At 56.4% G+C, this 27,271-nt stretch overlaps 10 protein-coding genes across 10 annotated transcripts; 4 read left to right on the top strand and 6 right to left on the bottom strand.

Moving 5' to 3' along the window:
* Positions 1-1,018: 1,018 nt before the first annotated feature.
* BKCO1_5900060 (rna polymerase ii ctd phosphatase) lies at positions 1,019-3,783 on the bottom strand (the record flags this gene model as incomplete). Its single annotated transcript, XM_020277652.1, has 4 exons — positions 1,019-1,961; positions 2,014-3,330; positions 3,383-3,469; positions 3,533-3,783. 4 exons carry the CDS (start codon positions 3,781-3,783, stop codon positions 1,019-1,021), a joined length of 2,598 nt encoding a protein of 865 aa, XP_020126791.1.
* Positions 3,784-4,604: 821 nt separating this feature from the next.
* On the bottom strand, positions 4,605-6,367 carry BKCO1_5900059 (asparaginyl-trna synthetase; the record flags this gene model as incomplete). The annotated part of the gene is made up of 2 exons (XM_020277650.1): positions 4,605-4,731; positions 4,791-6,367. The coding sequence occupies 2 exons, from the start codon at positions 6,365-6,367 to the stop codon at positions 4,605-4,607; spliced, it is 1,704 nt and encodes a 567-aa protein (XP_020126766.1).
* A 600-nt stretch (positions 6,368-6,967) lies between these two features.
* BKCO1_5900058 (uncharacterized protein) lies at positions 6,968-7,887 on the bottom strand (the record flags this gene model as incomplete). Its single annotated transcript, XM_020277649.1, has 5 exons — positions 6,968-7,080; positions 7,135-7,273; positions 7,328-7,499; positions 7,554-7,582; positions 7,636-7,887. 5 exons carry the CDS (start codon positions 7,885-7,887, stop codon positions 6,968-6,970), a joined length of 705 nt encoding a protein of 234 aa, XP_020126765.1.
* Positions 7,888-10,359: 2,472 nt separating this feature from the next.
* On the bottom strand, positions 10,360-10,614 carry BKCO1_5900057 (uncharacterized protein; the record flags this gene model as incomplete). The annotated part of the gene is made up of 1 exon (XM_020277648.1): positions 10,360-10,614. The coding sequence occupies one exon, from the start codon at positions 10,612-10,614 to the stop codon at positions 10,360-10,362; it is 255 nt and encodes an 84-aa protein (XP_020126768.1).
* Positions 10,615-13,360: 2,746 nt separating this feature from the next.
* On the top strand, positions 13,361-15,148 carry BKCO1_5900056 (serine family; the record flags this gene model as incomplete). The annotated part of the gene is made up of 1 exon (XM_020277647.1): positions 13,361-15,148. One exon carries the CDS (start codon positions 13,361-13,363, stop codon positions 15,146-15,148), a length of 1,788 nt encoding a protein of 595 aa, XP_020126767.1.
* A 1,568-nt stretch (positions 15,149-16,716) lies between these two features.
* On the top strand, positions 16,717-18,247 carry BKCO1_5900055 (cytochrome p450; the record flags this gene model as incomplete). The annotated part of the gene is made up of 2 exons (XM_020277646.1): positions 16,717-16,734; positions 16,790-18,247. The coding sequence occupies 2 exons, from the start codon at positions 16,717-16,719 to the stop codon at positions 18,245-18,247; spliced, it is 1,476 nt and encodes a 491-aa protein (XP_020126770.1).
* A 173-nt stretch (positions 18,248-18,420) lies between these two features.
* BKCO1_5900054 (aaa family atpase) lies at positions 18,421-21,508 on the bottom strand (the record flags this gene model as incomplete). Its single annotated transcript, XM_020277645.1, has 4 exons — positions 18,421-19,223; positions 19,290-19,733; positions 19,790-21,186; positions 21,240-21,508. The coding sequence occupies 4 exons, from the start codon at positions 21,506-21,508 to the stop codon at positions 18,421-18,423; spliced, it is 2,913 nt and encodes a 970-aa protein (XP_020126769.1).
* A 615-nt stretch (positions 21,509-22,123) lies between these two features.
* Positions 22,124-24,382, top strand: BKCO1_5900053 (uncharacterized protein; the record flags this gene model as incomplete). Its single annotated transcript, XM_020277644.1, has 5 exons — positions 22,124-22,407; positions 22,457-22,805; positions 22,859-23,057; positions 23,129-23,365; positions 23,424-24,382. 5 exons carry the CDS (start codon positions 22,124-22,126, stop codon positions 24,380-24,382), a joined length of 2,028 nt encoding a protein of 675 aa, XP_020126772.1.
* An 816-nt stretch (positions 24,383-25,198) lies between these two features.
* Positions 25,199-26,170, top strand: BKCO1_5900052 (dienelactone hydrolase family protein; the record flags this gene model as incomplete). The annotated part of the gene is made up of 2 exons (XM_020277643.1): positions 25,199-26,043; positions 26,101-26,170. The coding sequence occupies 2 exons, from the start codon at positions 25,199-25,201 to the stop codon at positions 26,168-26,170; spliced, it is 915 nt and encodes a 304-aa protein (XP_020126771.1).
* A 146-nt stretch (positions 26,171-26,316) lies between these two features.
* Positions 26,317-26,880, bottom strand: BKCO1_5900051 (uncharacterized protein; the record flags this gene model as incomplete). Its single annotated transcript, XM_020277642.1, has 1 exon — positions 26,317-26,880. One exon carries the CDS (start codon positions 26,878-26,880, stop codon positions 26,317-26,319), a length of 564 nt encoding a protein of 187 aa, XP_020126774.1.
* Between the last annotated feature and the right edge of the window lie 391 nt (positions 26,881-27,271).

Below are 27,271 nucleotides of genomic sequence, written 5' to 3'. Positions count from 1 at the left end.
GACAAGAAAGAGCGGGAGCTTATTAGGCGCCGGAAAGAGAGCGTGACGCGCGGGGACCAGGGCAGTGGGAGGCCGGTGAAGTGGAGGCGGGAAGCAGGAAGCAGGAAGCAGGAAGCAGGCAGCAGACGCACAGCAGCAGCAGCACCAGCGCGGTCGAAGAAGTGGAGAAGGAGAGGACAACGGCAGGCCGCAGCCAGCGCTGCGAGAATCCGACAACTATTTTATCCGCAAGTGAAACGGGCTCGATGACGGAAAACCCCAGCGCTAGGTCTTGGCGCGGGCTGCAGGCTCGTGTCGACATGCAACATACGATTGTGGCTGCCGGCGAGAAAGTCAGCCCATTTTGCCTGGAGTTGGCTCAGCCTGCTCGGCCTGCATACCGTCCAGAGCAGTCTTCCCACTGCCAATCCCGCCGCATGACTCGGACTGTGGCGCCGCACGCACAGTTGGGCGCGAAAATCGAAACGGCCGTGACGGCGCCGTCGCCCTGGGCCCAAGGGGGAAGCCGCCCGCCGCCCGCCGCCTGTCGCGGCATTGCCTGGCCTCGCTCTGGGCAGGGCAAAGCTCCCATCGCCGGCTCCAGCCACGCTCCGATGCCTCCGCACGGCCCGTGACGTCCGCTAGCCGAGCTCTGGCCCGGACAGCTCATCTTCAAGGCCGACCGGCAGGGGCGCTGCTAGCATCGCCGAAGCCTACTTTTCATCAAAGGGATTGAGCTACTCTACGTGGCGCGCCGCCGCCGACTAGTCAAAGCGCACCTTGCTGGTCGCCCATGAGGAGTGCGTCAAAGCACGAGAGATCCGCCCGTCCGCCCCCCCCGCCCACCATGTCTTTGCCAATCCCAATCCCGCCAAACTCCAGTCTTCAAGATCCCTGAACTCCGCGCTATGCAGGCTGAGAGAGCAGTCGTCGCTGTGTCGTACAGAATAAAGAGAGCCCCGCTATGTAGAGACAGACCTATAGGATGCGGACATGTCGTGACTGTTTGTTGGTCGCATGCGAACAAGGGCCATCGCTTTCAGTCCTCGGTCTCGTCCTCTTCCTCTGCCTCGTCGTCGTCGTCGTCGTCGTCGTCGTCCACCTCCCTCTCAAACTCTGCTAGCATTTCCGCTTCCAATGCGTCGTCGTCTTCGTCCGCGTCCGGTTGGTGCACCCTGCCCGCCTCCTCTTCGCCTTGCCCTTCTTCGGGGCCAGTCGTGTCCGGACTGGGCAGGCCCGACGACTGCTCGACGCTTGCGACGTTGGTCAAACTTGTCACCCGCTCTAGCGCCCGCTTCTTCCGCCGCTGAAGCTTTGACCCCGCTATGCTGACAGTCCCGTCGTCCGTCATGTTCGAGTCGCTATCGCTGGCCTCCGAGTTCTCGTTGGACTCGGCGTTGCGTTTTCTCTTCTTGTGCGCGCTCTTCGTCGACGACTCGCTGCGGACGCTAGCATCCGACTCGAACCCGTCCGACTTGTCGCTTCCTTCACCATCAGTATCGCTGTCATCCAGGAATTCTGCAAGCTCTTTTTCGAGCTCTTCTCGGTCTGTATCATCCAGCATGAGGTTGCTTTCGTTCACTGGGGAAGTGGGCATCATGTCGTCCAGCTCTTCGTCGTCACTACCCGTATCGTCCTCCACGAGATCGTCAAGGTCGTTTTCCGCGTTTGCCGCATCCTCCTCAGACGAGGACATCACGGTACCATCGTCAAGCTCGTCAAATGGGGAACCCTGCGAGGCGTGCGGGCCGCGCTCATCAGGCTCCACATGGATGATGTGGGGCGCCTCCGACGCACGTTGCCACTTCACAAAACATTCCTTCAGCCAGTCCACAGTGACGATCCTGATCTGGGGGTGCCGTGCTGCCTGCCGCACTTTCTGTGTACGCCGATTCCTTGCTGCCACGACGTGGGTCGTTTTTCGATTGATCGCTTCCGACACCTTTGCGCCAAAGCTCTTTGCCCATACGGCATATTCGGAGCTGTGGACAAGTCAGAAGCCAGCGGGCGCCATAAAATCACTGCAGTACTCACTTCTGAATGTTGGTTCCTAGCGGGACTACCCCGGAGAAAACGATCGAGACACCCTTGAGAGCGCTTCGTTTCATGCTGGGCATGATTAACGCGACGTCTGGCACTATCTCCAAGTCGTCTATCGGCCGTTTCTTCGGGCTCTTTTCCCCTTTGAGCTGCGCCAGTCTTCCGCCCTGGGCGCCAGATCGGTTCCTTTCGTATCGCTCGAAGAAACGTTGATGAACGGACCGCAGATTGGCTTCCAGGTGCACAAGCTCGTCGTCGTCATCGTGAAGAAGGTTATGGCGTCTGTGAGTGTCACTCGGCGTTTCATCACCATTCTCGCGGGTTTCCTCCTTTTCCGCGGCTTCCTGGTCCGCCTTGTCGAGAATCTCCTGCCTACGCAGAAGCGGCTTGTCTTCCATCTGCGTCGCGATCGTCTCATTTTGCTCATTCGTCTGTTCCTTGAGTAACTCGGGGTTGTCACCTCCGCTCATGGCAACGAGCTGTTCTTCTAGCGACGCTGTTTCACTACTGGGCTTTGGAGGCATTTGGATCTTGAGCGGAGTCTGCTTCTCTTCGGCCTTTGGTTCTTCGCTCGCGACACTCGTCTCACCTGCTGCTTCGTCGGCTGCCGGAGTGTACGGCGGCGGCGGCGGCCGGGCTGCTTCGGTTGCAGCGATGTCATGTCGCTTGGGGAGAAAGCTGCTGTTGATGTCGCCAATGCCAACGAAGAAGTCATAGGGAGTCACCTTGATCAGGTTACTGTGCCAGTTCCAGACGTCACCTCTGTCATCGATGATGACGACCATCTTGGTGTCCACAGGAAAGATTCGGTGCAGGGTCTTGACCGTCAGGCTACCGCTCTCGTCTCGACTGAGAATCCTATCGCCAAAAACCTTGCGATTGGGGTCAACAATCTTCGCGATGTTCTGCGCATAGGCCCGTGTTCCCATCGTGTAAATGTGCAGCTCATAGATCTTCGAGATATTTTCCAAAAATTCTCGCAAGCCCGGCCTCAACTTGATGTAGTACCAGCATCCTCTCCCACCCGGGCCATTGTCAAGGAGTTGGAAGGACTGTACATCCTTGACCGCATCGTAGTTCGGGTTGTCCGGATCCTTCTGCCATTCCGCTACGGTCGGATCGACGGTCGCGTGGATGATGGTCTGGTCCAAATCGACGACGAGGGAGAGCTTCTTGCCCGACAGGAGGCGACGTTTGGCTTCCTCCTCGGCGCGGATAGCCACGTCTTCGCTGATCTTGAGAGCAGTGCTGCCGTGGGCTCGGACGACGGTGGCACGGTCGACGTCGCGCATGGTCGTGTTGAAGCTCACTCTAGAGGCTTGCTGTCAGGAATGGGGGGGCAAAGGTCCGCAAAGGCACTCACTCATCCATATTCTTTCCGCAGTTGACACACATCCCGCCCCATTGGACTTCGTGCGAGCACTCCTCATTGAGCTCGAACAGCTTCACTCTGCTTATCATTAGCAAACGTAGGTGGCGTGGGTGCGGCGGGAAAACCGCGTGCACTGCTTACCCCTCGCGCTCGATGACGTCTCCCTCCCTGATGAACCACGTCTTCAGGGTACCTTCCTTCTCGGCTTGAAAGTCGGCCGGGAATCTCTTCTCGACGTCATTTTCCTGACCGAACTCATCAACTTCCGTCACAGAAGTTGTATAGTAGTATGAGAAGAGCTTCGCGAACCTCTTCACCTTGTCATCCTGTTGCTGCAGAAGCTTCGTGACGGTGATGGGGTAGTGAAGGTTTCTCGGGGAGTTGAACCGCATCGCTCCTCACATGCTCAGCGGGGAGCGGTTCTGCGGGGGTGGGAGGATGTGTGGTGTCGAAGTGGGAGCGCGGTGTGCAGGCGCATGCGGCAACGGCGATCGGTTTGCTTGGCAGACGCGCAAAGCTCTGGGAGCTTGGGCCGGTGGGCTGCGGCAGGATGGGACAGCTGTGACTGGGTGCGTGGGTCGGAGGGTTGCGTGGTGGAGCAAGCGGCTGCAATTGGTGCGCGGGCGTGCGGACGCGTCGGAGGTGGAACGACAATTGAGGTGGTGGTGCTTTGTCGCGTTGCGCCTGTTAAAGAGCCGCAACATCCAATTCCACGTTCTGGCGAGCGGGGCGCGCTTTCCTTTAATAGCCCTGGTGGAAGCTACGACACGTGACCGCGAAGCTCGGCTCCCTGCCGAAAACGAACGCCAACACCTTTCACCGCGCTGTCGTCTGCTTTCAAGCACCCCTGCCACCACGCAGCAATCTTCATCTACAGGATGCAGCATTCGCTTGCGCGCTTTGTTGAGATGGATTTCTCTGCCAAAACAGCGTGCTCTTATGCCGCCCTCCCTGTACAGCCGGTTCACATTGGTGCCTGGAGATTTAGCACGTGGTTACTACGCCGCGCGACAGCGCGCGACGCCAAGCCCTCTTTGATCTCGCTCTATCTTTAGGCTATCCTGGTTCTCCTCGTCTTTTTGAGGCTCTGAAATGAAAAAAGGAAGAAGAGGGTACTGCGCAGCGTACTCTCGGCACCCGCCAGCAAAAAGAAGTAGTAAATGAAACCCATGAAAGCAACTCCCGTATGGTCAGCACGAATGCCCCAAGATGCTCACGGCGTGCAGCGACCCATGTAACGCGGGTACAGGCAGCAGTCCCTGACCGTGTGCTGTTTGCAAAGCCACGCCAAGAAACGCTCCAGACCCAGGCCATAGCCTCCGTGGGGGGAGCTGCCATACCTATGGTATTTGTTAGCTACTATCGTATGAAGGAGGATTAATATTCAGTGGTCACTTACTTCCTCTGGTCAGTGTACCAGTAGTACGGGTCAGGGTTGAGGCTCTCGCGCTTGAAGGCGGCCATGAGCGCTTCGTAGTCATCCAACCTCATCGATCCACCCACAATCTCACCGACGCCAGGCATCAGACAATCGACACTCTCTGTGACGCGGGGATCCTCCTTGTCCTTCTGCATGTAGAAGGCCTTGATCTCCACGGGGAAGTGAGTCAGGAAGATGGGCTTGTTGATGATGTCCGTCATCCTACGCTCGGCAGCTTCCGCAATGTCGTCGCCGAACTTGTGAGGCTCGCCCTCCTCGTTGGGGATCTCGTGTTCAACCAGCCACTGGATGGCGTCAGAGTACTTCATGCGCATGAAAGGTCTCTCGGGCATCTTGAAGTCGGGGTTAAGGTTTTTGATGTAGCCAGCGATGATGGGGTCAGCCATGGTAAGCTCGAGGACACGGCAGATGATGTGCTCAAGGTGGGCTAGAAGATCATCAAAGGTGATGAAGTCCAGCTCAGCCTCGATGTGGGTGTACTCGGACAAGTGGCGCCTGGTGAGAGACTTCTCCGCGCGGAAGGACTTCTCAATGCAGTAGACATCGCCCATAGAAGGCAGTACGGTCTCGAGGTACAGTTGAGAAGACTGGGTAAGGAAGGCATCCTGGCCGTAGTAGTCGAACTTGAACAGCGTTGCGCCGCCCTCGACCTGCGTTTGCACCAGAGCGGGGGGGCTGACTTTGCGAATGCGCGTCTCCTTGTATGCGGTGTGGAAGGCGTACTCGATAGCATCGCGAACCAACATGACCGAAGAAGCGACCTCCCCGCGAAGAGTGAGGTGGCGCAGGTCCAGCAGCGTGCTGGGGTCGGCCTTGGCCTGGACCCTGTTGGTGATGGCATCCTCGCCGCCAGCAGCCTTCCACTCCTGGGGGATCTTGTAGAAATCGGCGTGCAGTTCGCGGTTGAGAGGAGCGTGGGCGCCGGCGGGGACCTCGTACATCTCGCCGTAGATCTCCATGGAGGTCTCACGGGTCAGGGTGAGGGCATCGTAAGTCTTGGCCAGCTTGCCGGCGATGACGACCTGCATGAAGCCGTAGCCGTCCCTCAATGTGACGAAGAGGACATCCTTTTGCTTGCGCTCACGGTGTACGCGACCAAGCACTTTCACGCGGGTACCCTTGCTCTCAGCGTCCTGGACGCTGCGTAGCTTGATGTGGTCGCCCGCTTCGTCCAATTTGATCTTGACAGCCTGGGGCAGGCTGGTATCCTCCTCAATGACAACCTTCTTGGCCTCCTCGAGAACCTTTGCGCGCTCGGCCTCTTCCTTGGCGCGCTGGGCGGTGAGTTCCTGCTCGCGGGCAGCCTTCTTCTTCTGCTGGTCGTAGTAGTTGACCGCCTTCTTCAGGCCAGCCTTAGCGACGGGCTTCCATTCCTTCGCAGCCTCGTCTTCGCTCTGGGACTTGCGGGTCAGGTATTGGGCCTCGGCGGGGCGCTGAAGATAGGCGAATTGGAGGGTCTTGAAGGGCGATTCCTCGGTACCCTGCTGGGTAGTCTCGTCCTTGCCAATGTCTTCGTCGATGTAGATGGTCGCCATTTTGGGAAGGCAGCGTGTGCGAGCGGGGTGGTGGTGCAATTGGAAGGAGAGGGCGGCGGGAGTGCGACCGTGTTTATTTGATTGCCGGCCGGCGAACAGTCATCTGGTGGGATGAGTCGAAATTCCGGCTTATCTTATCGGCCCCTCGACCGCTTGGCCCCAGCGACAGTCCGCCCACCGCTCGGCAGCTTCAACACTCGACGCGACATCCAGTGCCACGTTGTCGCATTACCAACTCCCTGGATCTGACAGGCCAGAACTTGTCTTTGGTCCGCTCAGACGACGCCCTGCTCTCAGTGCGAGGCTTTTACGAGATGACTAAGGCATGATCGCTCGACGGCATGGCCAGAGCAATTGTGCTCACTGTTTCTCATCCGGACAGGCCAACACTTCTAATTTCATCATCAGGGAGCATCTCACGTGGCAAGTTCCCGAATACGTCATCTCAGCTCCCATGCGTCTCGTCAAACATCATTGATTCATCGAGCATTTGGCACCCTCTTGCGGGCTCAGAAATGCGACACAAGTAATGGACCTTTTCATCCCACAGCGCGACCTCAAAACCCAGAGAACCGAACCTTCATTGGTAACCCCCGTCTCTCAGCACGTGTCCAGCATATCCTCAAGCGCGCTCTTCTCCGCCGAGGTAATGGTCAAGTCGTACACGGACTTCACCTTGATCCAGGCCCTGGCATAGGTGCAGTAGAATGAAGCTATTTGCTAGTCAGTCTCACGGTTCAGGAGGCTGCAGTGGGAAGGTCACTCACCCAACGGAGGCTTCCATGCGTCAGGAGACTGGTCGCTCTTGGATTGGTTCACGTTGTCAGTAACGGCCCACAGCTGGGGGTTGTCGAGGTCGTTGGCGAAGTCCTCGCGTTGGGCAGCAGTCCAAGAAGAGGCACCGGTCTAAGCACCTGTCAGCCTCTGTTCCAAGACGTGCAGAAATTCCTCAAAGCCCACCTTCCAGGCTTCCGACAGCGGCACCATGTGGTCAATGTCGACATCAGAAGCGGCAGTCCACGTCGCGCCGTCATACGGACTGTACCAGGTACCGCTGGTAGCGGCGCAAGCGGTGCTGGTGACGACGCTGGTTCCGTCACGCTTCAGCACGGTCTCGCGCGTGTTGCAGGTGCTATTGAAGTCAGAAGCCGATCAAAAGCCGCCGCTCTTTATAGAATGCACAAACCCCGAGATGGTGATCCAGTGGTTGAATTCCTATAGCCTATCGTCAGAAAAACACGAGCATGGACAGGAGATCTGAGACTCACATCGCGGCTGTAGCCGGAGGAAGAACCCTTCGCAGCAACGGTCAGGCCGCTGAGCTGGGTACGAGCGGTCGAGAGGGCCGGAATACCAGGCGGCGTGGGCACGGGAGCCGGGGCCGGGAGGGCCTGGGTAAGCAGAGGCGCGGCGCTGAGGAGCGCGCTGATGGCAAAGAAGAACTGCATGGCCTGGTGTTTGCGATTGACTGCACTGGAGAGCTGGAGGAGAGCCACGTCGCACTCGAAGTCAGGCTGCATTCCTCGGGTTTATAAACAGCAGACAGTGAGGTTCATCTCGCCGGGTCCCATCGGTGGCCTCCGCTTGTTTCAGCATGCACAACACAATACGCCATCCTGCACCAATGATAAGAGCACGGCCAGCTGCTTATTGCCAGCACGTGGGGACAAGCGCGCGTAGGAGGACCCTGCCGATGATGGAAGTGGAAGGTGATTCAGGACGCCAAGACGCACGGAGGAATTAACCTTAGCTACTATCTGCCACTCAGCGGGCCGAACCCGACCCCTCCAGACCAAAGCGGAAAGTTGGCCATCAGGCCAGCAGTCAGATCCCAGGGCAAGCGAGCAAGGGAGCGGCGGGCGGGATTGACGTGCTTGGCAAAGGGCAGGAACGGGAATCGGCCGAGAAACTGTGACCCGGAAAGCCGTCAGACCCGCGAACGGAGCAGCAGAATTGCGGTTGCGGGGTATGTAGGTACCACAGGTCCTACACGAGATACGCACGGGGCCTTATCATTCGCTACCGCTGCCCGGTCGATAGGCTGGAACTTGGCATCATATGTGCGAGGCTTGGCGATGGCCAAGCGTACTTTTATTCGGACTGCCTCTCCTCAAGCCGGTCGTCGCTGATTCGCGACTGCGGACGGCCAGATTACCCGTTCGGGCAGATGCGTACGGTCGCCACGGTGTCTCAATGCTCCCCTCTTGCTTGCAATCCCATTTGCGCGTCGGCGAGCTCCTATCCTCCTTCTTACCTTGCAATAGCATACTGCGACTTTCCTGGGTTCCTCGCCTGCTTCTTGCCGCGTGTAGAAGCTGCGAAACGGTCTTACCGCCTCGCTTACAACCCACTCCGCCGATTCATGGGCGCTGATCATTTGGTCCATTATTCTCCGACCATCTGTCCTGGTCAAGGTTCTGTCCCTTTGAATACGAGAATAAGCGCACCTTATCGTCGCGTGGATTGACCCGGATCTCCTTGTCTTTGCTAATACCCACTACTAGAAACATTGGTCAATCGCCGAAATGTTTTTCTTCGTGCGACTCGTTTCCCCACATTCCTTACCTCCACATCTGCATCTTCGTTGATGAGACACCGCCGGCCTTGGATCCATATCCGGTTTACCCGGCTCCAGAAACTATGGTGGCTGCAGAACAGTATCCAACTTCTACACAGCCAGCTAGTTTCCCCTTCTATCCGAAAGCCATCACGGGAGAAAGATAAGACCATCGTCCTCTCGACTTCAACCAAGGCGGAGCCGGCCGTCAGCGATGGTGGCTTTGATAGGCATCGACCGTTGCCATTGGCACCTATCCAAGAACGAGGGTGCGGAGAGACTGGAGATAGTAAATCAAGCCTCGTCGTTGGTTCTACCGTGGCCAGAGAAAACTTCTAGTATAAATGAGTTGGCGAAGCATCTCCAAAAGTCAGCCAGATTCCTCAAGACCTCCGGAAAAGGCAAGATGGTAGCAAAGGCTAGTGTGTTGACCTCGAGCAGCCCGCAAAAGGACGGAAAACAAATCAGAAAGACTCGAGATCACTGTGATATGTAAGCTACAGGCTTTTGGCGCTTCAAATCCTTGGGACGTTGGCATATTGTCCGCGATAGACTATCACGAGATGAACACTGCCTTATTGGACGTACCTTTCACCCTAATTAGTTACTCTGAACAAAGAACATCCGCATTTCAAGTTCAACTTCGTCATCCGACGCAATCTGGAACATATCCTGTCTGTCTGCTCGATCCCTGTCATCGAGATTACTCAATACAAAAGCGAAAACGGGGACAACAACAACGGTGCACTCGTACTTACTTGCGGAGATTTCTATGGCCAGATTATTGACACTCATTCGAGTTTGTGAGCTCAAAGACAACACGTGAAAGCTCCAACTAATCCGTTGTAGCTTTGTTTTCCAGTTTTTGTCATCAATCTTCGCATTTCTTGAACGGAGCTCACCAGTTCAATTGCATGCCCATGGACATGTACGCAAGGCGGGGCAAATGGCCCAAGAATGCCGTATCTGCCAAAACACTCGGAAGTACCGGGATCAACTGTGTAATCGGATTCGGAGCACATGCAAGCGTCACTTGAAGTGGCTGATCAATGCAGGTCATGAACTGAGCAAGATCGAGCCAGCTGTGGCAGGCCATACAGTAAGTTTGCGAATGCTCCACCGCAGTGCTGAGGTTAACACAAAATCCATGGAGTCGATTTCAGAATCTTTTTTTGGCCTCAGGAAGAGTGCCGAAGAGCTGGGACAACCAACGCAGCTTCAGCAATCAACTTGCCTTCGACGCGCCCTTCCACATAATCAAAATAGGTGAGCTCGAAGGACCACTCTTGGGAGCCTGTCTCAATTCAACCCTGGCTCCAAAGCTGGCCGAATATGTGGACCGCTGGTTAAATGCGTTGAAGCGTGCCGACAAACGAGGTAGCTTCACTGTCCCTCGATCCGTCGAAGGTGGCGTGAACGACTTCCGATTGGCGGATCATGCACGGGTTTGGCGCGCCTTGAGATGCGTCGAAAACGTCACTGTCGTTTTCCTGCCGTTGGGGTTCGTGGCTGGGGTTTTCAGCATGAACGGGCTGCCGGAGAGCACCGTTTTGTAGGGCATGATGGGTACGTCTGCCGTGGCGCTCGGTGTGACGGTGGTCGCGTTGGTTAATGCGCAAGCTTTGGCGACGGCTGTGACGGCGACCTGGTGCTGGTGGTTGCGCTTGCCGGTTGTTTGGCTGGCGCGCATGTTTGCTGGTCTGTTCTACCACTTGTTTTTGCCGATGCTGAGATTGTTTCGAGAACCGGTGGCACGGCATTGTTGTGAGGCAAGGAAGAGCGGTTCATCTGAGGAGAGCGAAGAGTCTCGGGGTAGCAGGAAATGGCTGCCGAAAGTAAAGCGAAAGAAGAGGAAGCCTATGTATCCTGAGCCTTGGCATTCCCTAGCCTTGGTGCTGCTATTCAAATTCGCTTCCGTCTTCCTTTTTTCTATTCAAGTATTTACACAGACGCTGAATGTTCTTGGATTTTGGGAACGGGCGGTGGCATGGTTTTTAATCGTGGACTTTTTTTTGGTAATTGAAGAACACCTGTGGAACGCTGCAACTTGGAACTTCTCCATATTAATAATAATATGGTCCGGCATTGTAATATTGCCCGCTGTGAATGGCTTTTTGTATGACTCAAATCTTGACTAAGAGAGCGCGCGGCGTTGGTGAGGTTTAGGCTGTCGCCTGGTTCGTCCAGGGCGTGAAATGGACAAATACCATTGAGCTCAATATCACAACGCCGCTTATGGTGACAGCTTTAATGCTAACACAACTGTCGGATAATGCTGTTGTAAAAGTTGGCCGGACGAGCAGTAGTTGGCGCTGAGTTGGTGTAGAATCGTGAAGCCTATAAAGCAATTTCGTAGGTCGTCTGCTGCGGACGCGAATTCTCATTGGTCAGTTTGTTTTGGTGCTGGCTTTGAGCTCTGTACCAAGGAAGCAGATGCTGCAAAATTAGAAGAACATCTGCTGCCGCTTTTTCCATGAGTGTATTGAATGAAAAGGGTTCCAAATTTTCTGCTGGACACGTACGTAGACGCTACCACGTGGCCTAGATAGAGTGATTTCCGCAAGACTTTGTCTTTAACTATATAAAGCTCGTGGCTTCAGCTTACCACAATTGCAACGCAGAGTATTATTTTGTAGAGCCGAAGCTTATCCACATCCAAATCTCGATTTCTGTTATACTCTTCCAGGAATTCTTCTCGTTTGTAAAATCCGGTGAAGGTACCCGTGGCAGAACAATCGGCGTGGTTGAGTAAACACAGCTTCACGAGATCCTCAAACATGTCGCAGCCAAACATGAGCAGGAACGCGCCAGTAATGTCAGCTTCAATAGCTCTGAAACAGACACCTTGGATGCTCAATGGTGATTTGCAGCAACATTCTCAACAGGCGCTTAGCATGGCGTCGATGGAGACGCGGAGATCAACCACATATCCTATCGAGATCGCAGCTAAAGGCCCTGCTTGGCAGACTGAGCTAGACAAAGACACACTGAGGGATGACTGGGCCATGGCTTGAACAACCAATCGGAAAGTATAGACGGCCCTTGCTGACACGGTTCTATTGCCCTTCAGTTGACGGCGAGGGTGAAACTATTGCCGAGATTGATCTATGGAGCATGGGTCCTCAATGGAAGTGGCTAGAATTGAATACTTGCGAAATGTTCACTATCAATTTAATCGAAGCAACCACTGAAGTGAAGATGTTGCCTGGGGTAGATTTTTCGGTTCCATGCATGTGAGATTCTGTCCCGTATGAGCAATGAGTCCGCAAGAGATCAATGGTATCGATTCGGACGTACGAAAAGCATGTAGACATCATCATGCAGGAAGAGCTTCAGCCTGAAGTTAAAGGTCTGAAGAAAGAAGCCGCCCGAAATATCCATTGTGAACCTCCCAAAAAAAGCCTGCTCAATATTGGTGAAGCCAGGCAAGGCAGACCTAAAGTGCGCTTGCATATAATGGGTCCACTCAAAAGTCTTGCCTATTCTTGAGAGCTGTAAAAGTACAGGGCGGCCTCGGGCGTGTATGCTGTATCACATGTCTTTAGTGAGGTGCCAAGCGAGCATATGCGCACAACATTGGCGGAAGAGTGAATATTCTGGCCCCAGAAAGGCTCGTAGCTGAAAGCATTGCTGAAAGGTCGCAAGTGGCAATGGAGCCGGCGCTCCCTCGGGTCAGATTGTGGCGTCGAGGCGGCCATGGGGGCCGCAATTAGTGTCGGATCGTTCTAAAAACAGCGGGCAGCCGTGCAGCCCGACGCAGATCCTGCGGGCTGCAGCATGATGCGCCGGTCGATGAGGCTCATCCCGTCTAGGCAGCTAGTGGTGGTGGCTATGATGGGCAAACAAATCCGACCTCTCGGATTGGCGACACCTGCAGTAGTCACTTCTCTACACTTGAAGCCTTGTCTTGGCGACGGGCTGTGTAACAGGCGCTACGCTGCGGTTAGCGCCACGCAAGGCACCGGCCGGGCGGTGGGCGGGATGGATGCAGAGAGCAAGCAGCCAAGCCACTACGGTGGTTTGGGTAGCGAATGGCAGCAGGCCGGCCTGTTGGCACAAAAAACACTTTCACGATGCTCGCTCTGCGTCGACCTGCTCATGCGTACAAACAACTTGTCCAAAAGAGGGGATCGAGCAGCCAGATAGGCTGCCTCGTCCTGAGCCACTTCTCCGGCTGTTCACTTCAGTGGTGAGTGAGTATGGAGCGCTAGGTACGACGAGGCTTGCCCGCTTGGCAGCCCGTGCGGCTGTGCCAGCTCCGCAGCGCTTATGCTCCGCCCAATTTCAGGCCATGCGGTGAGAAAGCAAGAACATGGCCTTGTAAGCAGTGGGGACGTTAGGAATAGGAAGATGTAGTGTTATAAAGATGGCCGCATGCTCTGCACTGGCCCCAGCATCATCGCATCACCACTTCCAAATCATAACCAACCGCCACTATGGTTGCTACCTCGGGCCTCACGTGGAGCTTGCTGCTGTTGGCAGCTTCCACATGCACCAACGCTTTGAGCCTGCACCACAAGAAGTTTGACGGTCAAGTGCAGCGGGTAAACAAGGGTGAGCATCAGCACGGCCATCATGTCCACACCACATGCACTGACAAAATGCAAGACGACCTCCGCTCCAGAGGGATTCTGCCTCCCCGCCAGCTCAACGAGTCAGACACCAGCGTAGACCAATGGGTGACGCTTCCGCTGGACCACTTCGGCTCAGACGAGAGGACTTTCGACAACCGCTACTGGATCTCAGCCTCTGGCTACGAGGGAGCCGGAAAGCCCGTCTTCATCTTCGACAACGGCGAGCAAGCGGGCCACTACTCGTGGGTGGATTATGGGTGGTTCAAGGACATGGTTGACAGCTTCGGCGGCATTGGCATCTCGTGGGAGCACCGCTACTACGGCGAGTCCATCTCGTTCAACATCACCACCGAAACCGACCCCGAGGACATGAAGTTCCTCAGCGTCGAGCAGGCGCTCGCCGACGTGGCCGTCTTCGCCTCCAACTTCAGCCACCCCGCCTACCCCGACGTCGACCTCACCCCATCCTCGACGCCCTGGATCTTCGTCGGCGGCTCGTACCCCGGCATCCGCGCCGCCCTGATGCGAGAGCTCTACCCCGAAATCATCTACGCCGCCTACGCCGCGTCCGCGCCCGTCGAGGCCCGCGTCAACATGTCGTCCTACTTCGACCCCATCTGGGACGGCATGCACCGCTACGGCTACGGCAACTGCACCGAGGACGTGCGCGCCGCGCTGCTGCACATGGACGAGCTGCTCGCCGACGACGAGTCGGCCGCGGCCGTGAAGCAGCAGTTCCTCGGCCCCAACGCCGACAAGAACTCCAACGGCGACTTCGCCTACGCCCTATCCACCCTCTGGTTCGGCTGGCAATCCAGCGGCCCTAAGGGCACCATCGCCGGCTTCTGCGACTACCTCGAGACGCGCGACGTCGTCGCCGCCAACGCCACCACCACTAACCGCACCACCACCCTCACCGCCGGCGAGCACGGCTGGGCCCCCAAGATGGGCGCCGCCTGGGTCCTCCAGAAGTGGGCCGAGTGGCCGCAGCTCGCCGCCACCGTCAGCACCGACTGCGCCGGGAACGCGGGCATCGCGTCTCCCCAAACCCCCTCCTCCTCGAACTCCTCCTCCTCCTCTTCCGACCCAACCTGCGACCTCTCCACCCTCTCCCTCGCCACCTCCATCGACGACATCAGCTGGACCTGGCAATACTGCACGCAATGGGGCTTCCTGCACGCCGCCAACACGGGCCCCAAACAGCTCACCTCCGCCTACAACTCGGTCAGCTACCAGCTCTCCCTCTGCCAGCGGCAATTCCCCCTCGCCGCCGCCGCCGGCATCCTCCCCGCGGCGCCCGCCGCCGACGCGCTCAACGAGCTGACGGGCGGCTGGGGCATGCGGCCGAGCAACACGTTTTGGACGGCCGGCGAGTTCGATCCGTGGAGGACGTTGAGCCCGTTGAGCGATGATGATGATGGCGATGATGATGGTGCGCCCGTGGCTTGGCTGACGCAGACGCCGCCGGCGTGTGGGGAGAGGGGGGAGGAAGGGGGGGAGTTGTTTGGGTTTTTGTTGCCCGATGCGCAGCATTGTTATGATTTTGCGGAGACGGACGTGGCGGTGCAGGCGAGGGGGTATTTTACGAGTGCGTTGGAGGGGTGGTTGGAGTGCTTTGAGCCGACGAGTGGTGGTGGTGGAGGGTACTGAGGGGGTGGTGGGCAGTGTGACTGTGTTGGGCGTTTTTTTGTTTGGTGCGGAATGTAAATGTCTTATGGGTTCATGATGGGAAGCGACGACAGACTACTTTCCTTTTACTTTGCGGCATGGTTGGGTTGGGCATTGCGACTTGAGCGACTTCAGCGTTGCTTGGCTTGGGAATAGAAAATAAAGGAAGTTTATCTGACAGAAGCCGTTCTTCGTTCTTGTGAAATCATGCGTCAGTGTTGAGGTCTACTTGCACCCGCGAGAAGAAGGTCGGACGGTAGCGGTCAAGTGGCTTCAGCAAGTCTTTCTTCTTCTCTGTGACGGGACTTTCTCTTGATGAAAAATATCTGCATTTCGGCGACAGGCAACGATTGCTCTCTCCGAATACGTCAAGTTTGTTGATGCCACTGCGCGCAACATGTCCGGTCCATGCCCTGGGAAGACCCGGCAATAACGCTGAGGATGATGGACACAAGCGACTTTGTAACACTTGGCGAAGTATTGTTCTTGATATTGTGCAATCAATGGTAGTGGCTTTCAAAGGATCAAGATTTTAGCCAAGCCGCAAGCGGCCACCGTGATGCCGGTAATAGAAGCCTTGGTTGTCAGACCACAGTCACTTAAGCGATGGCACACAACGGTTCTCTTTTCGGTCTGCACACCTTTACTCCGTGCCCCCGTTCACTCTCAACCGCGAGTTGTACATCCTTTAGCGGTGACCATCTCTTTGTCGCATCCACAAAGCGTTTGGGCTTCAACATTGCCATTTTCAGCCTAGTTGCCTCCTCACCTCGCAGTTGTAAACATGCTTGTCATGGGGTTAATCCCACAATATATCAAATGGACACCATACGACCAGCGATAGCATGGCTTAAGCGCTTGCCAAGTTCGCACCTCACCGTCAGTGGAGGTCGAAAAGCCCGGCCTGCTGTAGCAGGATTGAGTCTTGGCTGGATGAACAATAGATTTTGTAAATAAGTGCACTACAACTCTGGCAAAAAGTAGACAGAACTAGGAAGGTACGCGGAGCATTAGTCCCAGAAGCAAGCTGACCGACAGAAACAGCTCGTGCAAGGCAGAAAGCCCACGTCACTCAAACCTCGGCCCAGGTCTGAGTAGGTACTATCATTGTTTCAAATTAATATTGTTCCAACCTGGTATTGTTCTCACCTCGTATTGTTCCGACTGGATGACAAGCAGACCCAACTGCCAGCATTTTCCTTCACCCGGAACATATCATTTATCCAAGTACGTCTTCTTCGCACTGCCAGCCCGTTCCAACCACGAGTGTCCCTGTCAGCACTGCAAGCATGGAGAGTTTGAACTCAACTGCAGGCCCCGCAAGTGAGACGCTTCATGGCAGCAGAGGCGGCAAGGGAGCTGGTGCCTTACCCGGCTTTCTCAGTGCGTCTTTGTTACTCGCAACCACACTTTGCCTACTCCAATGGCACTTGTCGAGATACCAACGGATCCAGCCTGAGGGAGTGCCATGGGTGGGCATACGTGATGGAGAATGGTTTGGCAGAGTCCGAGCCCAGATCCGGGAGTGGTGGAATGGTCACAATCACATCATGGAAGGCTACAACAAGGTACTCTCCACCACTCCTCCTCCTCCCCATGTCCACGCACCTGACACGCAAACAGTACAGCAAGCTCGGCAAGCCCTTCCTGAGCCCGCAGGTGACGTGGAAGCCCGAGGTGATAATCCCGCCCGAGCACGTCCGCTGGATGGTCGACCAGCCCGACAGCGTCTTCTCCATCCACAAGGTCCTCATCGACGACCTGCGCTTCGACTACACGTCGCCGCGCGCCTGGGACTTCGACCGCGCCTTCCACGTCGAAGCGCTCAACAAGATGAACCTCGACGCCATGACGGCCGACATGATGGACGAAATCGACTTCCGCACCGCCGCCGCCTTCGGCGCCACCCCCAACCGCTGGCACACCACCACCCTCCAATCCAGCCTCTTCGACATCCTCCTCGCCGTCACCAACCGCGCCTTCGCCGGCAAGCGCCTCGCCCGCTCCCCCGCCTACTCCACCACCGTCGCCTCCTTCATCGCCCTCCTCCCCCGCCGCGCCTCCCTCATCGACGCCCTCTGCCCCACCCTCCTCAAACCCCTCCTGGCCCCCCACCTCGCCGCCCCCCTCCGCCGCCTCACCGCCCGGTACGAGGCCCGCCTCCTCCCGCGCATCGCCGCCAGCCTCTCCGCCGCCACAGCCACCGAAACAACAACAACAACAACGACCAACCCGCCAAACCCCAGCACCACCACCGCCAACGAACGCACCGCCGACGTCATCGCCCTCCTCGCCCGCGCCGCCGCCAAGTCCCCCTCCCCGCGCGACCGCTCCCCCCACAGCCTCGCCGCGCGCCTGCTCGCCCTCAACTTCGTCGCGGTCCACACGTCCTACCTGACCGCCGTCGCCGCGCTGTCCGACATCCTCACGCGGGGCGGGCCATCGCTCTGGGCCGAGCTACGCTCAGAAGCGGCGGACGCGTTGCGCGCCACAGCCACGGGCTCAGCTGTCGACTCGTCGTCGTCGTCGTCGTCGTCGTTTGACGCGCGGTGGACGAAAGCAGCGGTGGGGCGGCTGGTGCTGCTGGATAGCGCGTTGCGCGAGTCGATGCGGGTGTCGCCGTTTAAGGGGCGGGGGGTGGAGAGGGAGGTGGTGGCCGAGGGGGGGGTGGTGATGCCGGGGGGGAGTGGGTCGGTGCGGTTGCCGCGGGGGACGAAGGTGGGGGTGGCGACGGCGGGGGTGCATGGGGATGGGAGGTTTTATGAGAGGCCCGGGGAGTTTGTGCCGGGGCGGTTTGTGGGGAGGGCGGGGGAGGGGCTGGTGAATGTGTCGGAGAGGTGGTTGGGGTTCGGGGTGGGGAGGCATGCGTGTCCGGGGCGGTTCTTTTCGGCGCATGAGTTGAAGTTGTTGGTGGCGCATTTGGTGCTGAATTATGATTTTGAGGTCGTGGGGGGAGGAGGGGGGGAGGGGATGGAGAAGAAGCCCGGGGGGCCGGTTTGGGTGACGGATTTTCATCTGTTTGCGGAGCCGTATGTGGTGAGGGCGCGGAGGAGGGAGAGGAGCGCGCATTTGGATCAGTGAGTGAGCTTGGGGGTGGAGAGGAGTGGCTAGGTAGTTGCTGGATGTGGAAGTAAGGGGGGGTGTTAGGTATGTACTTGATGACGTTTTCGTTTGCAGATGAGATGGCTTTGTCTTGAGGAAATCGCCGCCCTATATAACGACCCGATTGCTCGATTGTTTACCAAATTTTCCCATCAATCATCATCACTATCGCTAACGCCGCCACTACTGTTGCTTTCCGAGTCCGGCTGCTTACCGTTCTTCTTCTTCGCGGGCTCCGGCGGACGCCGCTCCTCGGAATCCGAGACCGAGCCCGGCTGCTGAGCTACCATTTTTTTCTTCATCCTCCCCTTTCCTGGCATTTCCTCCGTACTGACAGCCTGGCGAAAAAGCCTGGGTCTGCCGCTCAGAGTGGGCGTGGCCGTCTCGGACTCCTCGCCGGTAGCGCGTAGCTGCGATAGAACGGCCAGCTGCTCTGGCGTCTTTCCTTTCTGCATCCTCTTGACATACTTATGGTACTCGGTCGTCACCTCGGCAACCTTTTCGAAATGCTCCGCCGTGAGCTTTACCGTCCGCCACTTCTCCTTCCTTTCGGCATCCTCTTTGCTGAGCTTCCCTGCTGCCATTCTCTTGTCCGCTTTTGCGTGCAGGTCGTAGCGGGCCAGTGCGATGGCCGTCTGGAAAGCGTTTCGGATCTGCCGTCCGTTCCATTGGCTGAGCCGTCTGTTCGCCTCAAAGTGCGCGTGGGCGAAGTCCAGGATGGCGTCCTCGTCGACGCACTCGACCATGAGCTGGTCGTCGGTGTTGCTCGCCTTGTCGTTGGCCCGCTTGATCTTGTTGAGGCAGTTTCGCCAGATCTTGCGGCTTCTTTCCCAGTTCAGATTGTCGTAGAAGAAGGACATTTTGATGCGAGAGTGGAAGGCCTCGTCGATGACGCCCAGCCGGTTCGTCGTCAAGAATAGGATCCCGGAGTAGTACTCCAGCGTTCTGAGGAACACTAAAAGCGAACGGTTAGCACTCGAAAACGGAAGAGATGCAATGGCCCACGGTGCGGATGCTTTACCTGAGACGAGTGCATTGCGCTGGACATCCCCCTCTGTTCTTTTCGCCAAAAAGACGTCTGCTTCGTCGAGCAGAAGGACGCATCCCCACTTGTGGGCGAGCTGGAAATGCTTCTCCAGCGTCTTCTCCACCTGGTCCGCCTTCTCTCCTATATCGCCGCAGGTGATGGGGTAAAGTGGTCGCTTGGTGTATGCAGCGACCGTCTCCGCCGTCGAAGTCTTTCCTACTCCTGGAGCTCCGTGGAGCAGGATGATGAGGCCTCGGCCTTTGCCCCTTACCAGATCCATGGAACCACCGGCCTCCGCACGAGGGCCCGAATGGTGGCTCCGGACCAAAGCAAGGACCATGTCTTTGTGCTTTTGATTGATCACAAGCTCTTCGAACCCTAGTCTCTCCTCTTGTTCCTGCTCTTCGACGCGCTTGATGAGCTCAATATCGAGCCACTCTGTTGCCCATAACGTTAGTGACTCATGTTCCCGGATTATGGGTCCTTAGACTTACTCCAAGTTCTAGTCCTGAGGACGAAGCCCGGAATATCTCTCGGCATGTATACGAGATGTTCGTCCGTGATCTTGCTTTTCGCGTCTGAAGCCCATATGGTCTGCAATCCATGCTCCTCTGGGAGGTAATCGTCGTAGTATTTGTATTCAAGAAGGTTGTCATCCCAGTTGTTTGTGCATCCCGAGCAGCTCTCATCTCCACAGCCCGTGGCTTCGTAAAACTCGGCGGATTGGTTGCTGAATTTAATCCGGGATAGACCTTCATCATCAAAGACCATGTTTTCAGGCTCCATCTCCACGCAAGTTCGGGGATCAACAACCACTTCTCCATCGATGTCTTCCGGATCCTCGTTGAGCGTGAGCCCGTTGTAGTATCTGTGGGATGGTTGAAGCAGTTCCAAGAATTTTCTGCCACGATCAATCAAATATTGGCGGCGGGTAGCATAGTTCGGATCGAAGTCGGCAGGGTAGAATTCAAGCTCCATGATCGGTTTCTCGCCCTTGAAGTCTCGGAAGGTGAAAGTGGCTGCGCCGAAGTATGGGCTGAAGTACGAGCCATCGTAGTCGGTGCAGTGCAAGCCGACTCTGAACGGTATCTTGAACTCATCCTGGTTGCCGTCCCTTTTCTCCGGTCCTTTGTCGGTGCTGGTGGGTGCCGGGCTCGTGTCCAATTGGCTAACCCTTCGCGTTCCACCAATTGACGGTCTTCCCCCAGCAATCTGATAGACGCGATATGCACGGGGGTATGTGAGCCAGTCCATATCGCGGCCTTTCAACGCTTCTTCATTGTTGAACACCATATCGCCGACGCGGAACAGGTGCCAAAGATTCTCGTAGCTGATCCTCTTGAGCGTTCGGCTTTGCACCTGCTTTCTCAGCTCAAGAGCACCAGCCAAGTCCTCATCGATCCAAGTGAGGAGACACTCAAGGTGCTCCATCGCAAGCTTTTCTCTCTTCTTCTCTTCCTCTGCTCTGGCGTCCCTCGGACCGATGAGCCGTGATTCCTTCTCCATGTCTGTCTCCCACTGGCTGATGGATGCCTTCTTTGCCTTGAGCTCTTCTGCAATCTTGTCTCTGTACGTGACGAATACCTTGAACGGTGGTATCATCACACACGGAGTTCTTGCCATCGTCGTGCCGGTCATGAACTCAAGCTCTGCAAGCAATGGCCTCGAGTTGATTTGCACTCTTTGAGGAACTTCGAGCAATTCAGAAGTGTTGGATGACTTATCCGTGGCACTCATCTTGATGACCGTCTTGTAGTAGACGACCAAGACATTCGAACGGATCTCGTTGCGGTCGAACCCTCTCCCTGGCTGCCACTTCTCCATTGAAAGCCGTTTGACTTCAAGGCTGAGCTCTCTGTCATTGTTGCTAGTGCTGGGCGTGTTGCTTGTGCTGTTTCCGATCAGCCAAAGCCGACAAATGAGACGTGGTTGCGCAAGGCTGACCTTTTCGTCCGATCGTCTGCCGCCTTTTCGAGTTGCGCAAGACGGTTCAAATACGGAGTGAACCAAGCGGGCGCGGCTCCGTCACTCTCCAGATTCCCTCCTTCGTCGGGATTCTGGCTCCCAGTCGTTGGTGCTTCTTGTTCTTCGCTCGCATCATCCGCTTCTTTCCACTTGGAGGAACTCTGGGTAGCGCTTGTAGTTGTGTCCTCAGAGATGGACCCTTCGGCGAGGACAGGCCCGCCTTCGCTTCGATCCTCATCGCCAGCCATTTTCAGTGATACGAACAGTGTACGGATGAAAGTTGCTGAAAGCGCATACTCCGCGTATTTAAGCGCGACTATACTCAGCTCAAGCTGCAAGGAAACTCGCTAGTAGGTGGAGTAAGAGTCACAATGCTATGAATCGAGAGTGGTGTGCATTCGAGTGCGCCACGCTCACTCAACCCGGCGGCGCCCTCCCTTCAATCACTGGTGCCCGCACGACTGAAGCTGACACCAAGGCAGCAGTCATGCAGCCCGCAGCACATTTCCGGTATGTGCAATGTGGAGTTAGGGCCGAGAACAACATCAGTGTGGTGGCCCAGCCTTGTTTGCTGCGCGAAACCCTCCCAGTCATTGGCCAACGATAAGCCCTGAACGCCTCCTTTGCGCCGCGACTTACTGAAGTAGAAGCCCCCATTACACGTGTAAAATACTGTTTTGCTCCTTGCGACCTGCATCTTGACATGTGTTGGGAACTCTAGCCTTCCACTCTCCCGTGCAATTAGTCAGTCAGGTTGCCACTTGATTGCCGCAATCTTCAGCCTCGCGCTCTTAAATCTTTTCCTCCTCTTTCTTCGAAACGCCTACAGCTTCGTAGCATAAGCTTGACGAATAGCACTCATCATGCCCGAAATCGGTCCTGGCACCTTAAAGCGTCGAGCCACCGCACGAGACCACACGGACGACATAATTTCCTTCATCCAAAGACTTACTGGGGGCATTCATCCTGCCTTGGATTCAAGCGAGAAGTCCGCTGTCACAGTAGTTGGTCTGGATACGGACTCTGGCCAACTCATCTTCGATCATCCCAACTCTATCATCGAACCACAACAGCCCACACAGAGTGCTTCGGACGATTCGCAACGCAACAATCCGGCTGAGCCTGATTCCCACTTCCTCGAGCCCATGTGCGTAAGCATCTGCACGGGCTGAAAATGAGATGCTGACCTCTCGCAGCTCCCAAGATGACCTCAACGATACCTACGCTCAATGCCGAGAAACAGAAAAAAGCTTGAGGCAGCAAATGGAAAAGCACCAGCTTGAAAGTGGCAAGAGGCTCACAGATCTCAGCCAAACGCACAGCTATGAGGATGTAGACAACGCTCTCGCGGAATTCGCCGAAACGATTCGTTTGGAAGAGAAGGAGTACAAGACCACTGCTCTCAAAGGATTTCTGGGCCACATAAGGAGAGGATTCCGCGCATTCAGCAGCAATTCCAGCAACCTGAAGGTCTTCACTGCATTGATCCCATCTCAGGAATCTTACCTCTCTGTCCTCTGCGGCGGGCTGACCTTCCTTTGCGCTGTACGTGCTCTTCGGACCCCATGCTAGATTTCTCGGTTGCTGACACTTGTTAGGTAGGCAAACGAATGTCGGAAATCCGTGAAGCCCTCTCTCAATTCCTCCAAGAGCTCGTAGCTATCTTGCAAAACAAGGGTAAGATCATGGAAATATTCTCCGAAAACCTTGAGTTACACAGATTGAATGCGGGCCTCTGCGTATCGATCCTACACGTCATGCATGAATTCATCGACTGGGTCAAAACATCACCAGGAAGTAAGTCTCTCCGTGCAAGCCAGCCGTCGAACAACCTCAATTAATCAAGTAGCCAAATCAAGAAAAGACAGTCAAAGCGCTCATGAAGCCGGCGGACTACAAAGAGAAAGTCCTTGAGAAGATCCGAACAATGGAACAGAACGCCAGAGATTTCAAAACCATGGCCAAAATCTGCGGCTTGAGAGACGTAAGGGAGATGAGAAAAGCCCAAGCAAGATTTGAACAGGGCCAGCTCAAGCGGCAAGAGCAGAAGACCATCCTCAATTACGTCTTCCTCTTCATCAAGGACGACCCAGCACAAGCCTCAGGTACGCACGCACGCACCCTCCCACACACACTCTCACTAAGCCTCACCCCCCATCCCAGCCCCAGACTCCAAACCCGACCGCAGTTCCCGCCCCCACCGCCGCCGCCACCGCCACCCGCACCCCCGCGCCGAAGCCGAAACGCTCCTCCAAACCTACGCCCACGACCACACCCTCATCACGACCGACTGCCACGCCCTCCTCCAGCTGCGCTACACGCTCTCCAAGCCCGAGCAATCGCGCGCCGTCGCCCTCCTGCACGACCCCTCCTTCCAATCCCTCACCACCACCCTCGCCCCGCGCCGGCTCCTCGTCCACGGCTGCTCGCAAGAAGGCACCTCCGCCGGCGGCGCCGCCACCTCCTTCGTGGCCGCGCGCCTCTTCGACCTCGTGTCGCGGCACGCCGGGCCGACGGGCGCGGGCGCGGGCAGCGCCAGCGCCAGCGTCATCCCCCTCGCCTTCTTCTGCGGCAGGCACGTGGACGGCGCGCGCGATCCGAACGCGCACGCGCCGGGGATGATGCTGACGCTGTTGCTGCAGCTGATCGAGCAGGCGCGGGGGCGCGGGGTGCGGCTGCGGTCGGGGCGGATGCGGGAGGAGCTGCGGGGGCTGGACGCGGCGGACGTGGGGAGCATCGGGGCGGTGTGGAGGGCGGCGGTGGGGCAGCTGCCGGGGGGGACGGTGGTGTTTGTCGTTGTGGATGGGGTGGATGCGTATGAGGATGATGAGAGGAGGGCGGAGTTGAAGGTGGCGTTGGGGTGTTTGTTGGAGATGGGTGGGGGGGAGGAGGACGGGGAGGGGGGCGGGGAGGGGGGGGGAGGGGTTGTGGTCAAGTTGCTTGTTACGGCGCCGTGCTCGACGCTGTCGGTTTGGCGGTTGTTTGAGGATTGTGGGATGGAGGGTGCGGAGGTGGTGCAGTTGCCGAGTGTGTGTTCTGCTCAGGGTGGGTTTGCGGCGCTGGAGTGGGAGGACCTTTCAGAGGACGGGGGGCTTGAGGAGATGGAGTCGGGTGAGGATTGAGCTTCGGCTGTCTGTTAGTTCATTAGGAGTTCCCACCACTTTGACAAAGTATTGAAGTTCCTGAACCTGGACATCGACAACAATTTCATCAAGCGAACAGGACGCCGGCATTGGAGGAGCAGTATCTGGGAGGGCAGACCAACAGCTTCAAAAGCGTTAGTACGAGGGAGACACACTTTTTCTTGAAGACTGAATATCTGATAATGACCGCTGCGGGACCCTCCTGCAATATCTCTAACATGAGCTGTTGATAGATTGGCGAAGGCAAAATCTATCAAAGGGTCCACCGGCGAAGCTGGGGCTTTGTCACTCATGATATGGTGAGGTAGTAATTATAGATCGTAATTACTACTGGTGGTATTCGCTCGCCGTTGCCGCTGCTAGTGCTTGCCGCCGCCGTCGCTGCTGGTGGTGATGCTCGCCGCCGCCGCTATTGTTGGTGAACGCTCGCCGCCGCCGCTGCTGGTACTTGCCGCCGCCGCTGCTGGAGGTATTCGCTCGCCGTTACCGCTGCTAGTACTTACCGCCGCCGCCGCCGCCGCCGCCGTTGTTGTTAGTGAACGCTCGCCGCTGCCGTTGCTAGTACTCGCCGCTGTTGCTAGTGCTCGTCGCCGTTACGCTAGACCTAAAGTGACCCCCTAAGATCCTCCGTTCCTGCCTGCTTGCCAGACGTGGTAGGTACCAACACTATGTCTACCTTCCTCATCGCCGCCTTATCTGACCTCGCCATTAGCCATGGCCTCTCCACCTCACCATCCAGAGCCCGCGCGCTCTCATACAAGCTACGCTACATGTTCAAGCTCTACAGTTGATTCTATGCCGCCACTCTCGTTAGCAACCTCGCAAAGCTTCGGTCGCAAGCGCAAGCGCCATGTTTCCGCCTCTTCCGCCCGTAGCTCCCGCAACGTGGCCACCTTTTCTGCTTCTACCAGAGATCAACTCTTTGACCTTTACCGGAGCGAGGCATATGCATGCTGGCATTGCAACGCCAAACCTGCCGATGCCGCCCATGTCATCACGAGACGCGACGTCCAGTTCGATGCCTACAAGTCCGCCGGCTTGCTCACCATCGACGCACTTTCCGACTTGAAAAACGCCGTCCCTCTATGCCCCCTTTGCCACCGCAACTTCGATGACCACAACAACCCGGGCTTCGTCTTCTTCCCCGCCGGCCTCGCCTATTTTCGTATGCACGAGGAGCGCGACGCCCAGCGCAGAACAGAAAAGTATCGCTTGACGGGCGCTCCGGTAGCTAGGATTGCTCCGAGTGCCATCGACTACTTAGAGCACCACACAAGAAATGGTCTCGTTGATGAAGACTCTGTCGGCGGCATGTACGAGCGATACGTTCTCTTTGACTACTTGCCCAATGTCGCCGGCGCTGCGCCCATACTGGGCCAGATTGGAGGCCCGGCTCCGTGGCACGGAGATCCGATGGCGGCGTTGCGGAGGGCCTTTGCTGCTTCCTCCTCGTCCATCCCCAGCGGTTCGTCATGGAGAAGAAAGAAAGAGTTGGTTGAGCTGCGGTTGTTGTATGAAAAGACAGATATGAGCTATAAAGCCATCGACAATCTGGCCAGTGAAGTACAACTTTCCCCGGACAACGATCCCCGCAGCGAGCGCACTACATGTTGGTTTGTTGAGATTTGGGTCTCCATTAGGTACGGAAATATGAAAAGACGGGTCGTAGAGACGTTCCCCTTATTCCTATCCCATAGCACATGGACTTTCTCTTGCTCCAGCGGGCCCTCATTGACCCTTAAGGTTCCTCTTTTTATTTTCTTCTAAGAGAAAAAAGAAATGTCAACTGCTATTGTTTGTGAGTGGGCTTGAAGAAGCGTCGTTGTAGAAGACCATACGGTCTCGGCCTGAGTGTGTGGAGTGCTTTTTGTTAATCCTCCATAGGTTGAGATGGCATGAATGTATGAGTTGAGCTAGTTGTGTGGATGCTGAAGGTCTGAGGAGTTCGAAGGTCCAGCTTCTGTGGCGTTCGATGTCCGAACTTCTGTCGAAGCTGCGATCTGGTCCTTCCCTCCTGCCTTTGTGCCCTTATCCCATGCATTCCCAGCCGCCTCGCTCTTCTTCGGTATCTTGCTCCAGCCTTTGCGCGAAGGACGCGCTGCGTTGATATGCAAGAAGTCTTGAGCGGCCTCATCGCTCAAGGGCACTCCCAAGTCCGCCGCTTCAGCTTTGACGGCTTGGAAAAGGTCGGGGGTTGCAGGCTCCAATCCTGCATCTAGCCTCTTTTCTAGGTCTAATTGCTCCTTATAAGTAGGACCTCTTTCTCCCCGAATGCGCTTCAACTCATCCTCAAGCCTCAAAAACTGTTCCATCTCGTCGTCTGATAAGTCAATCCATGCTCTGTCTGTACCTTTCTTTCTGCGATTGACCGGAAAAAGCTCTTGTTCTAAGATATCGACGTCCACGCCCTTTATGGCATTCTTATAACCTTGCGCGAGTATGAATATTCGAACGAGTCGGCTGATCTTGATCTGCATGACTTCCGGGGCGTGGGTTGGGTGGTATGCCGATGCAGTAGGACAATGACAAAGTGAGGGTGTTAGGCTAGACCTGGTGGCATGTCGCGTGGGTGTTCAGCAGGTTAATGTCGCGCGGTAGGATCTGAAAGACTGGGTGGTGAGTTGTGAAATACGTGCAAGCCTTGTACGGGCGCGACCGCTACTCATTTGGGAAGGCGCTGTTCCACGCCGATGGTACCTGCCACGAATGGAACGGATGTTGCGCACTTGGAAATTTTGTCGCCCGCCCAACCCGCGAGCCCATGTCTCGCGAAACATTGCTGCTTCCTCCGACTTTTGGAATTATCGTTGCGACACAAATGCAGCCAATTCGCGAAACGCAGTCCCTTGTTGTGTGAGGCAAGTACAG

The sequence above is a fragment of the Diplodia corticola genome, assembly GCF_001883845.1.
Source record: "Diplodia corticola strain CBS 112549 chromosome Unknown scaffold59, whole genome shotgun sequence".
NCBI lineage: Eukaryota > Fungi > Ascomycota > Dothideomycetes > Botryosphaeriales > Botryosphaeriaceae > Diplodia > Diplodia corticola.
Note: the sequence above shows the minus strand (reverse complement) of the source record. Positions and strands in the feature narration are given on the sequence as shown.